At 36.1% G+C, this 15,813-nt stretch overlaps 1 protein-coding gene across 2 annotated transcripts in view; it reads right to left on the minus strand.

The window, feature by feature from the left end:
• Nucleotides 1-15,813, minus strand: part of LRRC49 (leucine rich repeat containing 49) — a 149,059-nt gene that overhangs the window by 105,336 nt on the left and 27,910 nt on the right. For both annotated transcript variants that reach the window (XM_042941522.1, XM_042941525.1), the window contains one exon: nucleotides 15,320-15,463. In XM_042941522.1, coding sequence (XP_042797456.1) covers nucleotides 15,320-15,463 — 144 coding nt within the window. The remainder of the gene's footprint in view (nucleotides 1-15,319; nucleotides 15,464-15,813) is intronic.

Consider the following 15,813-nt stretch of genomic DNA (forward strand, 5'->3'; position numbering starts at 1 on the left):
TTGACAGCTACTGGAAGACAGCTCCTCTAATTTGAGAGAGGAAACAAAGATCGAAACACCTAAGATCCAGGAAGGGGATTCACCATTGGAGGCAGGCAAAAAGAACTCCAAGGGTGGCGTCTCGTGCTTTAAAACCAAGGTCCAATGTTCACTTTGCAAATCTCATCTTTCTTTGCCGGACAATCCCAACCTATTACATCATAAATCCATCAATATGAATCAAGCCCCTTCACTGACAGATGCACCTTTAAACCGGACCCCCAAGAAATCTCAAAAATAAATATCCTGCCTTTGCCCTTGAAGACGTGACTAAGACTATGTCAAGGTAGTGAGCTTTTCTTGCCGGTAAGTAACCACCTCAACTTCTCTTTACTAACAGGTTATTCCAATGGTATTTTGGGAGGCCAGCATTTGACAATCTACTTATCCAAAAAAATATAATTATTTTGGAATAATGGGGAAAGGAGAAGTGGAGGGCTAAAGCTAATGTAAGAAAGCCAAATCTTCGTAACTTGAAGGAAAAGTCAGCACGTTTATTTAATTGTACAGTGTTAAACCCTCCCAACAGTTCTTTTCTGAAGGTAAATTTTCACAGGCAGAGAAACTACTGCAAGGAAGCAACCTGAGAAGAGGAAGATGAAATAAAATATTTACATATAAGGTAATATTTGTATTTCATTTCATGTGTAGTTTAGTCTGCTCATAGTCTCAAATTTACTATATTTAACAAAACACAATTCTAAGATTACATTCAAAACATTTGTTGAAGTAAGATTCAAAGTTGGGGCATCTGAGTGGCTCAGTCGGTTAGGCATCTGGTCAGATCATGATCTTGCGGTTAGTGAGTTCAAGCCCCGCACTGGGCTCTGTGCTGACAGCTCAGAGCCTGGAGCTTACTGCTGATTCTGTGTCTCCCTCTCTCTGCCCCTTCTCTGCTCGTGCGCTCTCTCTCTCGCTCTCTCTCTCTCTCTCTCGCTCTCTCTCTCTCTCTCAAAGAATAAATAAACATTAAAAAAAATTGAAGATTCAAAGTAATTTTCTGTATTTTAAAAGTATAATCCTTTAGAAGTTAGACAAACAAAATTACTACAGATTATTGAGAGGATTATAATTTTTTTATTTTTCAAAAGAATAGAGACTTGCCATTTGAGAAAGATGCTTGTCCGAGTCAGCTCAGACACTATTTTCCATATTCCTAAACTTCACGAAAGAACTAAATGATTCAGCAATCTCACCATGTGTAGAACATCTATTACTGGAGCTATTTTTAGAGCAGTTTCCTGCAGAGGAATAAGGAAGAAAGGTGAAGAGATGAAGGCTTTGGCATGCACCAAGTAGGACAAAGAGGACTAAAAAAATCACAGCTACTCTCATTCTGTTACCTATTCTGTAATAAATAAAAATAAAAATAAATATATAGGGGTAATTATTTTCATTTTGAGAACTGAAAAGAGATTTATTAACAAAGCAATGAAGAAGTTCAAAAAGTACTCCCTTTTATAAAAGGATTTATTAATTCCAAACTAACTACTAGCTACAGTCATCCCTTGTGACACAGACACATATTCCATGAGAAATTATATGTAAGCCATCATATCAGCAAGTCCAATCGTATATTTAAATGCCTATTTTAAAAAGTCTATTTTCTGGTTCTATTACCCAAAGGCATTAATATATATATCTGCCTTTTATATTTTTTACCACCCTTTATATGGTCATACACACACACACACTCTCTCTCTCTCTCTCTCTTTCTCTCTCTCTCTCTCTCAACTAGCTGCAAGCTATTCTTCCAGTCTGATTTTTTTTCAGCACACGATTTAATTCCCATAGGGAAAGAGGTGGGATGGTGGGGTGGGGGACTAAAAACCCGACTAGTAAGCAGGCTACTGATACTCTGACTATGAAGACTTCCAGTATTTATAATCTAGGAGAGCTAGAGTTAATAGCAACGAGGGAAAAGAAAAGACCTCAATTTCATTATCATAGGCCTTTCCTCACTTGAATTTGTAGTTTTCTATCACGTACATGATCTAACAAGACCCCTCATAACAACTGATCCCTGGCATTCATGCCCTTAACACTCCTGGCAACACTCTCTGGAAAGACACAAACTCAACTCAGGCTTATAGCATTCTATCCCAACTAACGTATGGGAAAAAAATTAGCATGAGCAAGAGTCAGCAGAAACTTCAGGCAGCAAATGTAGAACTGCTCAAAAATTAAGAAAATATAGTAACTGGATAAAGACTAGGAAAGATCTATGTTTAAAATTATTAGAGAAATAAAAGAAACCAAAACATGAAAAAACATGTTTAATAAGGTACTCTGGACATTTATGAAAAAATTCATGTAGAACTCCTAGAAACAAAAAATTATGGTCATTATGGTCAGTAGATGGGCTGAAAATAGACTAGATAAGACTGGGGAGAGAGTTATTTAACTGGCAGATAGCACTAAATAAGTAAAAAGAATGCAGAAATGTAGCAGAGAGAAAAAGGAATGATAGAAATTTTTATTTATTTATTTATTTGTTTATTTATTTATTTATTTTTAGATTTTTAAAAAAATGTTTATTTTTGAGAGAGAGAGAGACAGAGTGTGAGCGGGGGAGGAGCAGAGAGAGGGGGAGACACAGAATCTGAAGCAGACTCCAGGCTTCAAGCTGTCAGCACAGAGCCCAACGTGGGGCTTGAACTCACGAACTGCGAGATCATGACCTGAGCTGAAGTAGGACCCTCAACCTACTGAGCCACCCAGATGCCCCAGGAATGATAGAAATTTTATGACACAAAGGATAGAACATGAAGGTCCACACTATATCTAGTAGGTGTTTAAGAAGTAGAAAGAGAGAAAATGGAAGGGGTCAATATTTGAGAATATAAAGACTCAGTATGTTCCCATAATTAATGAAAGATATGCATCTGCAGATTCAGAAACACAAATATTAGGTATGCTAGTAAAATTACCATATTTGGTCAAATCTAAGGTATCATCTTAAGTTTATTTTATGTAACACCTGATGAAACAAACTTATGATTAACCAATAACAAAATATCACTTAGAATTTTTATTTCACTGTTGCTGAAAGAGCTCTTTTAGATTTATTTACCCATATTTTTAGCCAAATATCATTCTTATGCATACATAAAAATTAAGCAAAATGAATTTATTAAATAAATGAACTCCAAAAAATCTCCATTTAGCATAGAGTTAGACAGTGTAGTTCTGGCATAATAATATACAAATAGATGGAACAAAAGAGAAGGTCCACAAAAAGACTCATTTGATTATAATTCAATTTCAACAAGGACACACCAATTAATGAGTAAAGGGTGTAGAGCAAATAGATATCCCTATATCGGAAAAATTAACCATGACCCCAACCTCACACCATACACAAAATGTAATTAAAGAAGTGTCAAGACCCCCAAGTGAAAGGTAAAACAATAAACTTTCTGGAAGAAGGCAGAGGAGAACATATCCATGATACCGGGATAGACAAAGACTTCTTGTTCAGGGCAAAAAAGGCACCAATGATAAAATAAAACAAATTGGTAAACTGTACATCACTAAAATGTAAAGCTTCTACATATCAAAAACATTACTAAATAAGCAAAAAGGCAAACCATGCAAAAAAGCCACCCAATGCATATGCCAAAGGACCTGAAGCTAGAACATAGATCTACTACACCTCAATGATAAAAGGATAAACAACCTAATTTTTTAATAGGTAAAAGACATAAACTGATATGTCATAAAAAGATATGTTAGAATGGCCTAAAAGGACTTGAAAACATGCTCAACATCACTAGTCATCAAGGAACTGCAAATTAAAACCACTGATAATCACAGAATCACTAAACTTATAAAGACCATCACCATCAAATGTTGGGTAGGATGTGGGGTAATTAGAGCTCTTATTTATTGCTGTTGGAATGTAAAATGGTATAATCACTTCATAAAATGGTTTGGCAGTTTCTAGTAAATTTAGACATCCACCTACCTTATGGCTCCGTAAGAGAAATGAGGTACATGTCCACCAAAATAAATGGATAAATAAAAGACTATAAGAATATTCCTATCAGTGTTATTTGTAAGGGCCAAAAATTGGAAATAATCAAGATGGCTATGAAGAGAAGAATGAAACCACAATTTGCATTATAATTAGAGAATGAATACGACTCTCAGCTAATTTAAAAAAAAACTAATGATACACACAACAAAATGGATGAATATCAAAACATTAAGTTAGTACACAAAAAGTATATATATATACATATATATTTCATAAAAAGTTCAAAAACAAGCAAAATTAATCTATGGGGAAAGAAGTCAGAAAACTTCTAGGGCAGGGAAAAGCTGGGACTGACTGGGAAGGGGCACAAGGGAACTTTCTGGAGCAAAAGAAATGTTTTCTATCTTGATCTGAGTGGTGTTAAATGAAAGTACATTTATATAAAAAAAACATTGAACTGTACAGTTGAGATTTGTGTATCCAAATTACACCTCAATAAAGTATGGAGGAATAGTCTTCACATTTAGAGTCCAACTTCTGAATCACTATTTAACCAATAATATCCATACTTTTCACACAATACTGTCTTCTGTGCCATCATGAACATTGGTGATGCTGAGTATCCTAAAAGTGTGCTCTGTTATTGTCTACAGAATGTTCTTCCAAGCTAGTGACATACATTCTGTATATTTTTATATTGTTAAGGTAAAGAAACACCAGTACTCTGCTCTGAATGTTTGTGTCTCCCCCAAATTGAAATCCTAACCACGAAGGTGATAGTATTAGGAGGTGGGACCTTTGGGAGGTGCTTAAGTAACAAGAGTGGTCCCTTATGAATGGGATTAGTGCCTTATAAAAGAGGTCTAGCTTTCCCCACCATGTGAGGACACAGTGAAAAGGCACCAGCTGTAGACCAAAAAGAAGGCTCTCACCAGAATGCAACCAGGCTGGCACTTTGATCTTGGACTTCCCAGCCTCCAGAACTGTGAGAAATAAATTTCTCTTGTTTATAAGTTACCCAGCCTGTGGTATTTTGTGATAGCAGCCCAAATAGTCTAAGACACCAGTGTGAATTATACACACAGCTTCTTCTTGCTTTAAAATGCTGTCATCTCTTCCAAGGAGCTTGCTCAATTTCTCCTGCCTTCAAGTACATTGCTTGGCATGTGATGAGCAAACTCTCTGAATCTATCTCAGTATCAAAATATAACACAGCTTTACCAAACATGGTTTTCTCCCTTTGAAAGTATTTGATTGTTAATTAGCAAGAAAATGTAGAATTACGGTCATTCCTCCAATGAAAAGTATGTTTCACTAATATTAAATGTGTGTCTTTGCTTTCCATGCCTTTTTGAATTCAGGAATGTTTCATTTCATGCTAAGTCTTGGTGTAATCTTTTTTTAAGTTTATTTATTTATTTTGAGAGAGAGAGAGCAAGCAAGCATGAGCTGGGGAGGGGAAGAGAGAGAGAGAGAGGGAGAGAGAGAATACCAAGCAGGCTTCACTCTGCCAGCACAGAGCCCAATATGGGGCTTGAACCCATGAACCATGAGATCATGACCTGAGCAGAAACCAAGAGTTGGACATTTAACCACCTGAGACACCCACACACCCCCTTGGTGTAATCTTTTTAGCATTTTTTTTTTAATTTGAGAGAGAGAGAGAGCATGCGCAAGTAAGAAGAGTGGCAGAGGGAGACAGAGTCGTAAGCAGGCTCCATACTCAGCATGGAGCCCAACGTGGGACTCAGTCCCACGACCCTGGGACGATGACCTGAGCTGAAATCAAGAGTTGGACGCCCAACCCACTGAGCCATTTGGGTGTAATCTTTTTAAATACATTTTGAACAGTGATTAAAGTCAAAACATGTAGCACCAATAATTGAAATGAGCATAGTATAAAGTTAAAAGCAAGTTCACGTATATTTAAGCAATGAAATTACTATAACCTATCCAATAGTGATTTTAAGATGCCATGCATTGTAAAACATATCCAGATTTCAGAGTTGGTGAAATATGGAAAAAAATGTTTATCTAAAATTGAAGAAATATGGTGGTTCCACATCTATACACATCTTGGTGAGTCTGAAGAACTCCAAAAAGTAATCTCATAATCTTAAAAGCAACCAGAGAAAGAAAAAGAAAACCATGCACACAAAAAAAGATAGTCGACAGTTTAATGGCAATAATAGAGTTCAAAGAGAGCGAGCTTCAAACATCTAGGGGAAAAAATAACTGTCCACCAAGTCAAACCATCAGTCATGAATAAAAGCAAAATAAACACATTATTAGACAAACATAAACTGAGAGAGCTTACCACCACCAGAGCCATCATAAAGATTTTTCTAAATTGTATATTTTGGAAAGAGTGGTAAACCCAGACACGCATGTGGGTGAATCCAAATAAGCACTGACTGAAAACACCAACAATTAACATATCTAATTTTGGAAGTAAAAAGATTAAAAAAAAAAAAGTCTAGGAAGCAAAACTATGTGAAACAGGACAGGCTTCCTGAATTAAATGATTCTGGGGTCCTTATTTAAGAAGAGGGTAGGGATGTATATTCACTCCATAATTTAAGTCAAGTGTATATTTTAAAATGTTAAGAGTAACCATTAAAGTGAATAGGAAAGAACAGAGAAAACTCCATCAGCCCGCAATAAGGTGCATGAGTACACAAACGCCCCCCGGTTGAAAGTAAAAGAATAGGTCATATGATTCACTAAGAAGTTAGCATCACTCCTGCTGCTATTCCTGCCAAAAGTACATAAACTGAATCTAATCATGAGGACACATCAGTAGACAAACCCAAATTGACGGACATTCTGCAAAATAAGAAGCTAATATTGTTCAAAAATGTCTATGTCATGACATACAAAGAGATTAAAGAAGACTAGGGAGGCATAATTACTGAATGCAATGCATGATCTTGGAATTTGCTTTTTTTTTTTTTTTTACTATAAAGGGGCACTAATTAGATAATTAAGAAAACTTGAATGGGATTTACAGATTACATAATAGCATCACATCGATGTTAACTTCCCGATTTTGATTATTGTAATGTGTTTATATAAGAGAATTGTTGTTTTTAGAAAATATACACTGAAGTATGCGAATATAAAGGGGCATCATGCCTGCAACTTACTCTTAAATGGCTCAGAAAAAGAGAGAGAGAGAGAGAGACAGACTTGTAGACATAAAGAGAAGGGAAGAAGGAGAATAATCAAAAGAAAAGACAAAGCAAATGTACTAAACATAACCATTTAGGTAATTGGGTACTGGGGTACTAGGACTTCTTTACTATTGCATCCTTTTCTGAAATTGTGCCAATATTAAAGTTTTCTAAAGGTTAAGGAATAAAAAAGATACAAGAGGAAAAAAATCACCAAAAGAAAGTTGGCATTAACATTAGACTAAATGAATGTTAAGGCAAAAAGTATTAACTTCCTTAGCTATACTACATACTTAGAACAGTACCTGACATATGGCCCATGCTCATAAAACACTTGCTCAATGAAGGAGTTAGTAACAAAGATAGTTACTACACAATGATAAAACGAACAATTTATCAGGAAGATACATCAGGTTTTTTTTTACTTTATTTAAATCCAAGTGGGTTAACATATAGTGTAATAATAGTTTCAGGAGCAGAATTTAGTGATTCATCACTTACATATAACACCCAGTGCTCATCCCAACAAGATACATCAATTTTAAACTTGTGTGCACCTAGAAACAGCTTCAAAGACTGACCACATACTAGGGAAACATATGGAGAGCACGTACTGACTGTAAATATTGACTGCCTAGTAGGCAATAAAGTAAACCTCAACAAACTTCACAGAACCGATTACATATAATCCACATTCATTGGTCACAATACCATTAAATTAGAAAAGAATGACTAAAAAAAGAATAACCCAAACATATCAAAAATTGTATATGGATCAAGGAAGAAATCATAATGGGACTTATAAAATATTTAGAATAAAAATACTAAATTTCAAAACTTGTGGGAAGAAGCTGAAGTGGTTCTTAGAGGGAAATTTATAGCCTTTAGTGCTCATATTAGAAAATAAAAAAGAATGAAAACTAATGTATCAGATATCCAACACAAAATTTTAGAAAGAAAAAGAAAATAAGAGAGTTAAGAACAAAAATCAATAAACAGTATTTTTTAAAAGCTGTAAGAGAAGCTCAACAAAGCCAAAAGGCAGTTCTTTGAAACTACTAGTAACATAAAGAAATCTCAGGCAATACTAATCAAGAAATAAGAAAGTATGAATAAGCATTATGAGAAGTGACAAAGGGGCCATGACTACAGAGAGAGCAGCTAAAAACAGTAAATTCAGATGAAAGGAAACTACAACATATCAAGACTGATACTATTATTACTAAATCAATGGTTTAAAACTACCCAAACTATTTAACAGATAAATTCTTCCAATTATTCAAGGTGCAGATTATCTTTAATTTCATATAAAGTGAGATTTATACCAAATAAATAGGGTATCACACAATATTAAAATAGGAACCACTCCTCAATTCATTTTATGAGGCTAGTGTAATCTCGATATCAGAAAAGAACAATAAAAATAAGTTACAGAAAAATCTCATTTATTTTTTTTTAAGTTTATTTATTTGTTTTTGAGAGAGAACATGTGAGCAAGCAAGGGAGGGGCAGAGAGAGAGAGGGGGAGAGGATCCCAAGCAGGGTCTGCGCTGTCAGCACAGAGCCCTGTGCGGGGCTTGAACTCACAAACCGTGAGATCATGACCTGAGCTGAAATCAGATGCTTAGTGGACTGAGCCACCCAGGCACCCCTGGACAAATCTCATGTATTAACATCGATACAAATATTGTGAATAAAATATTGGCAAACAAAATTCATGAAGGTATATGAAATATAGCCTATAAAATACATAATATGACCAAAAGTGCTAGAGTGACTTACCATTACACAATCTTATAAAACAATTTGCAAAATTAATAAAGAAGAATCCATACAACCAGTCTAAGAGCGGTAGAAAAATCATCTAATAAAATCCAACAAACATTCATAACATGAACTTAAGCAAACTAAAAACAGAGGATAATTTTCTCAGATTAATAAATGGCATTTAGCAAACACAGCTAGTGATATGTTTCCCTTAAACTCAGGAATAAGGCAAGGATGCCCACTTTTGCTTCTTTATTCAACTGTACTAGAGGTTTAGTCAAACTGGAGGTTCAGTTTAGCTCAAACAAGAAGAAACAAAACATAATGATTAAGGAAAAACTATAATTGTTCACCAAAAATTATAATTGTCTAAATATAAAACCTAAGATAACCTACAGATACATTTTTAAAATTATTAAGTGTCAGAGAAAGCTTGCTAAATATATGATCAATGAACCCAAATCAACTGTGGTTCCATACACTACTAACAACAGTAAGAAATCTATTTCTGATCAAAAAAGTTTACAATAGCAAAAAAGGTATAACATATCTTGGAAGAAATCTAACAAAAAACAAATGAGCTATTTATGGAGGAGAATAAAAATCATTAAATGTGACATATGTGAATTGAGAGATACGCTGTTTTCACATTATGCCTTCATAATAATATGCCATGTTCATATTATGGTATTAAAGGTTCCATATCATAAAAAATCTCAATTGTCTTCAAATTCAAAGACATTCCAATCAAACATACCAGTAGGGTTATTCATGAAACTTGATATGCTATTTCTAGAATGTATATAGAAACAGAAAAAAAAAGAAGATGATTTTTCTTTAGAGGAAGAAAGGAAAGCTGGGAAAGGAAGGAAAGGGAAGAAAAAGGAAGATTGGGGCCCTCATGCTACGAGCTCTTAGGACATAACAGAGGTTATTACAGTTATTAAGATAGTGTTATACTGGAACATAGAGATCTATGGAACAGAACAGAGGCCAGCACAGACCCATGCATATGTGGATATTTAATTTGCTAGAAGGAAATACTGCCAAGGTGATAGAAAAGGACAGAAAGAATCCACTTTTCAATAAATGGTGCTGGGACAATTAGCAATCCAAATGAGAAAAGAAGAAACAAAATCGAATTTTAACTTTACACCACAAGCAAAAATCAATTGCAAATAGATAAAACATGCGAATAACTTTAAAACTTTTGTTAATACAGAAAAATATCTTTATGTCCTCAGTCTTTTTTTAAATTTTTTTTTAATGTTTATTCATTTTTGACAGACAGAGAGAGACAGAATGCGAGCTGGGAAGAGGCAGAGAGAGAGAGAGAGACACAGAATCCAAAGCCGGCTCCAGTCTGAGCCGTCAGCACAGAGCCTGACACGGGGCTCGAACCCCCGAACCACGAGATCATGACCTGAGCTGAAGTTGGATGCTTAACTGACTGGGCCACCCAGGCACCCCTATATCCTCAGTCTTTAAGGAAAGATTTTTCAAACAAAAAAACCCAGAAACAGTAAAAAAAAAAACTATTGATAGTTTTTACTTCTGTTCCTCAAAATACAGCAGAAACAAACACTCCTGATCAAGAGGAAAAAGAGAAAACACTCTGTCATTACAATGGGCAAAGGATAGGACCATATACAGAAGAGAGCTCAATTATCACAAAAGAAAAAAGATGAAAGGCATTCAACCTCACTGGAAATTCAAATTAAAATCTCACTACAATATAATTTCATAGTTAAAAGACTGGCAAAAAATAAAAGGCCTGACAATATCAAGTGTCAACAAAGATGTGAAGTTAAAGGAACTCCCAGGTAATGCTGATGGAACTGTAATTTGGTTGTACCAAATTTTTGTATCAACTTTTGGAGAAAACTTGATGATATCTGATAAAATGAAATAATGAGCATGATCCTGGCACCCAGCAATGTCTCTCCCAAGCTCTATCACTGAGCATCATTTGATAAATGCAGGTTGCAACCAATTTTTCATTGGTCAAGAAATCAGTTCAATAGGTTGAGACCAACATTTTTTTTAGACCAACATTTTTGATAGGCTAGAACAGAACAGGATATACCAGAATGGATAACAGCAAGGGTAGGTATAGCTTCATGAAATGCTTGCTTTTATTATTTACGATGTACCCACATAAATATTTAATAACTGGGCTTTTAATAACTGGGCATTTAATACCTGGGTTTTAATGTAAATTTTATTTATTACTTTAGATTATGGTCTGAGAGCCGCTGTCCTAGAGAAACTGTTACACATATGCACTAAAAGACATGTACAAAAATGTTATTTGTGACACTTTTTAACAATACTACTGTCCATAAGTAAAAGAATAAATGTTTTTAAATTTTTTTAATGTTTATTTATTCTTTGAGAGAGAAAGACAGAGAGCACGAGTAGGGGAGGAGCACAGAGAGGGAGACACAGAATCTGAAGCACGTTCCAGGCTCTGAGCTGTCAGTCCCGACGCAGGGCTCGAATTCATGAACCGCAATATCATGCCCTGAGCGGAAGTCAGATGCTTAATCAACTGAGCCATCTGGTGCCCCAAGAATGAATATTTTTAATCACAATCATACAATGGAATGTTATATAACAATGAAAACTAGTGACCTAGAGCTACAGAGAACAACACAGATCTCAAAGCATGTCAATAAAAGCAATTTAGGGGTGCCTGGGTGGCTCAGTCGGTTGAGCGTCCAACTTCGGCTCAGGTCATGATCTCATGGTCCGTGAGTTCGAGCCCTGTGTCGGGCTCTGGGCTGACAGCTTGCAGTCTGGGGCCTGCTTCGGATTCTGTGTCTCCCTCTCTCTCTCTGCCCCTCCCCCACTCATGCGCGCACGCGCTCGCTCTCTCTCTCTCTCTGTCAAAAATAAACACTAAAAAAATTTTTTTAATAAAAATAAATAAATAAAAGCAACTTAAAAATGTGCATAGTATGATGATGCCATTTATACAACATTTAAAAGCATGCAAAACAACAACTTGATATTATTTAGGGATAAGTGCATACATATGTGGAAAAGAATTCGTTCCATGAACACCAGACACAGAACTGTGGTTACCTCTGCAAAGGAGGGAGGAAATAGGATGGGGAGGCTTACACATTGGGCCTTAACTATATTTAAAAGATTTTTATTCATTAAGTTGATTGGTCGATCTACACATATTGGTAATATTATTTCCCATTCTTTTCAGAACGTCTGTATCATTTTATAATTAAAAAAAATTTTTTTTAACATTTATTCATTTTTTGAGAGACAGAGACAGAGCGTGAGCAGGAGAGGGGCAAAAAGAGAGGGGACACAGAATCTGAAGCGGGCTCCAGGCTCTGAGTTGTCAGCACAGAGCCCGATGCAGGGCTCAAACCTACAAACCATGAGATCATGACCTGAGCCAAAGTCGGCCGCTTAACCGACTGAGTCACCCAGGTGTCCCACAATTTTTTAAAAGGGAAAGATATATAAACAAAAAAGACATTTGGTTTGAAATTTATAAAATCTCCCAGAAAAAGATCAGTGACTTTAGCCAGAATAAACCAACAAACAAAAACTTTTCTACATCAAAAACATCAGAGTTTTCTGACAAGATAGTGAAATAGGTAATAACATGCTTCATCTCTTCTACAAAAGTCAATGGGCAAAGCAACAAAAATACACAAAATGAATAACTCCATGGAAATGATAAAGCCAAGAGTCTTCATTAAGAGATCCACATTTCTGATGAATTTCAGGAAGCTGGAAAGCAGATAGGATCTATCAGGGAGCACCAACAAACCTACCCCACCCTCAGCCCACGCCCACCCCTGCCATGCACACACACACAGGCAATGAACAGAGCAGCTGGCTGGAGAAACACTCAGCTGGAGCCTCACGGTCTGTTCTTTAAACAAAACAGAGTATCTGTCAAAGACAGATGGACAGTGTGGGTGTTTGATCCAGGGAGATGGTTAATAACTGCTACATTAGACCCAGCGGCGGGGTGGGGGGGGAATGGCATTTGACTTGGCACAAAAGATAGTAAAGTCCTTCTATACCCCCAAATAGTCGTTCTCTTATTTTGGCAATTACAGTGTGAGCCTCCCTTTTCCCTTCCACTCACTAAAGGGAAGCCTGCCAATGTGTGGGATTCGACAACTTACACAAATTCAGTGATCATTCTAGGGAGAGATCTTAGAGTTAAAAAGACCCATTCAGCTCCGCAGGAGACCCAGCTACTACCGAACACGGTCCTTCATTTAAAGATTACCAGCCACCGAGGAAAATCAAAACCATGAAAGAGAAAAAAAAGCAAAAATATAAGGGTGATAACTGACCCTAGAGAAATGAAGATACTGGAAAAAAAAAAAAATCCTCAGACTTAAAAAGTCTCTTGGCTGTTTTAGGAAAGGATGCTTTGTAAAAGAAACAAACAAAAGTTAGACCCAGTGTCTTACTTATCCTTACATGTATATTCACAATTTCCTATAAATTAATATGCATGCTACTTATTATCATGATAATACCATAAGCATAATACTTATTAAATCTTTTTAACTTTCATAAATGAAAACAATTTCCTTTTCCATAGACATTGCTACCTAAGCCATAATAGTAATGATCAGACGTAATACTCACTGGGAAATTCAGTAAGCAATTTCCTGGATATGCATTATGTACTTTCCAAATGAAAGACAGAACATAGAAAGGAATATGCAAAAGTCAATAGATGTCTGTGCCCCACTCTACCAAAGCCTTTTGGATTCTTACCACACCCAATGTCCTGAGGACAGATCAAGTCCAGCATGAGCAGTTCCTAGACACTCAGCAGTGTAACAGATTAACTCAATCTGGATGTCTTTTGAAATAAACAAGCCATTTCCAATATTTAAATTCAATCTGGGGAGGGGCTGACAGAATTTAGAGGTTCTGGAATAAATCCATGTCTTGGAAAAGGTTTTGAAATTATCCCAACCTCCTAGAAGATTTGACTATTACTGAGCTCATATTTTCTGGTAAAACTTCAAAATGAAACCAATTTGTACTGTACAAGGAGGCCTAGAGATAAGGCATCATCTGTCCCCCAACCTTTCCAAGTGTACCATTTACATTACACTTAATTACTTAGTAAGGAACTCAATGTCTCAAAAAGTTAAAAGATTGTGCCTTTAAAAGTGCTTGAGTGACATCCTGAGAGAACCTAATATTTTTCTATTGCATGTAAAAGAAAGGAAGCTTGTTAAAAAAACAAATGTTTCTATAAATCATTAGAAGTCTTCTTGGCCTGTACCACATCATACAGCCAAAATCCCTATGTCTAGTGCTTCTCACATTTGCACAAGTACAAAATACCTGAGCATCAGGCTGTTACTTCGTTGCTGAACTCGAGTAAAGCTATAAATCTAACAAAGTTCACCTGCAGAGTTCCAGAGTTGCCTTTCTGGTTTTTTTTTTAATTTTTTAAAACGTTTATTTATTTTTGAAAGAGAGAGAGAGAGAGACAGAGCACAAGCAGGTGAGGGGTAGAGAGAGAAGGAGACACAGAATCCAAAGCAGGCTCCAGGCTCTGAGCTGTCAGCACAGAGCCGGACGCGGAGCTCGAACTCATGAACCATGATATCATGACCGGAGCTGAAGTCGGACACCCAACCGACTGAGCCACCCAGGTGCCCTTGGAGTTGCCTTTCTGCAGTTTTGCCCCCACAATGCTAACTTGTTTCCTCCTGCTCACATGCCAGTTCTTGACCACCCTTATGTCTTTCTTCAGATTCAACAAGCTAAAAAGGATCCTGGAAAGAATCTAACCCAATGCCCTCCTTTTAGAGAAAAGTAAACTGATGCTTATAGAGTTAAGGATTTACCCAAGGTCACACAACTAATGAGAGATGATGCTGTGACTAGAAGGGGGTCTCTGATGCCCTATGCAATGCTTTTTCCACTACACCAGGCTGCCTCTTTCAACACCGCAAAAGATATATTTATGCGCATCTTCACAGCCCACAGCCTCTCCCCTCTGTGTCTTTTTCCTCCTGGTACAACCATTTATCAACTTTAAGTCACCAATAACCTCCTTCCTTGTTAATTCTGTACCCATGATAAAACAGGAAAGAATTCAGTATCCATTTAAATTAGCTAATTCATTTATTGATAATACTTCTATTATCTTTACATTTATCTTTTAAAGTGAAAAACACCTTCACACTTCCAAATCAAAACATAGAGCTTAATAATTATATCCACAATGAAACTCAGAAAAGAATGAAATTACTGTAGATTCTTACTTTGCATAATGCCATAACATTTAGCATATTCCTTAAAAGAAAAGCCAGAAATCATATATCGATTCCATGTTAATACTCACCACAAAAGTGATCTGATTGTGTCGCAGGTTAAGTTCAGTTAGTGAATCCAGCCCATTAAGATTATCAACGTGACTTAAAAGGTTCCTAGCAAGATTTAAAACTCTCAAATCACACAAATGACTAACATTTTCGATTCTGGTAATCTGTTAAAAAATGAGAAAATGATGAATAGCAGGCATAAATCATGGATATGCATGTTATAAAAACCCTAAAAATAAAATATAGTCACTGGATTCAGGGACACATTTACATGAAGACATTTAAAAATCTACTTCCAATTTCCTCTGTTGTGGATAATAAGAAGTCTTTTAACTTGCAAAACTTAACTAAAGGAACAGATTTTATAATTTGGCCATAGTAAATATTTGAAGTAAATTTTATCAAATAACCAACAAGTCCATCCTTGGGGGCATCTCTCGTTGCCCAATACTGTGCCGGGTCCAGATAAAGGTGAAGTATACATACTAGTTGCCAAATAAACAATTACTCTGAG

This window comes from Panthera leo, chromosome B3 (assembly GCF_018350215.1).
Source record: "Panthera leo isolate Ple1 chromosome B3, P.leo_Ple1_pat1.1, whole genome shotgun sequence".
NCBI classification, from domain to species: domain Eukaryota; kingdom Metazoa; phylum Chordata; class Mammalia; order Carnivora; family Felidae; genus Panthera; species Panthera leo.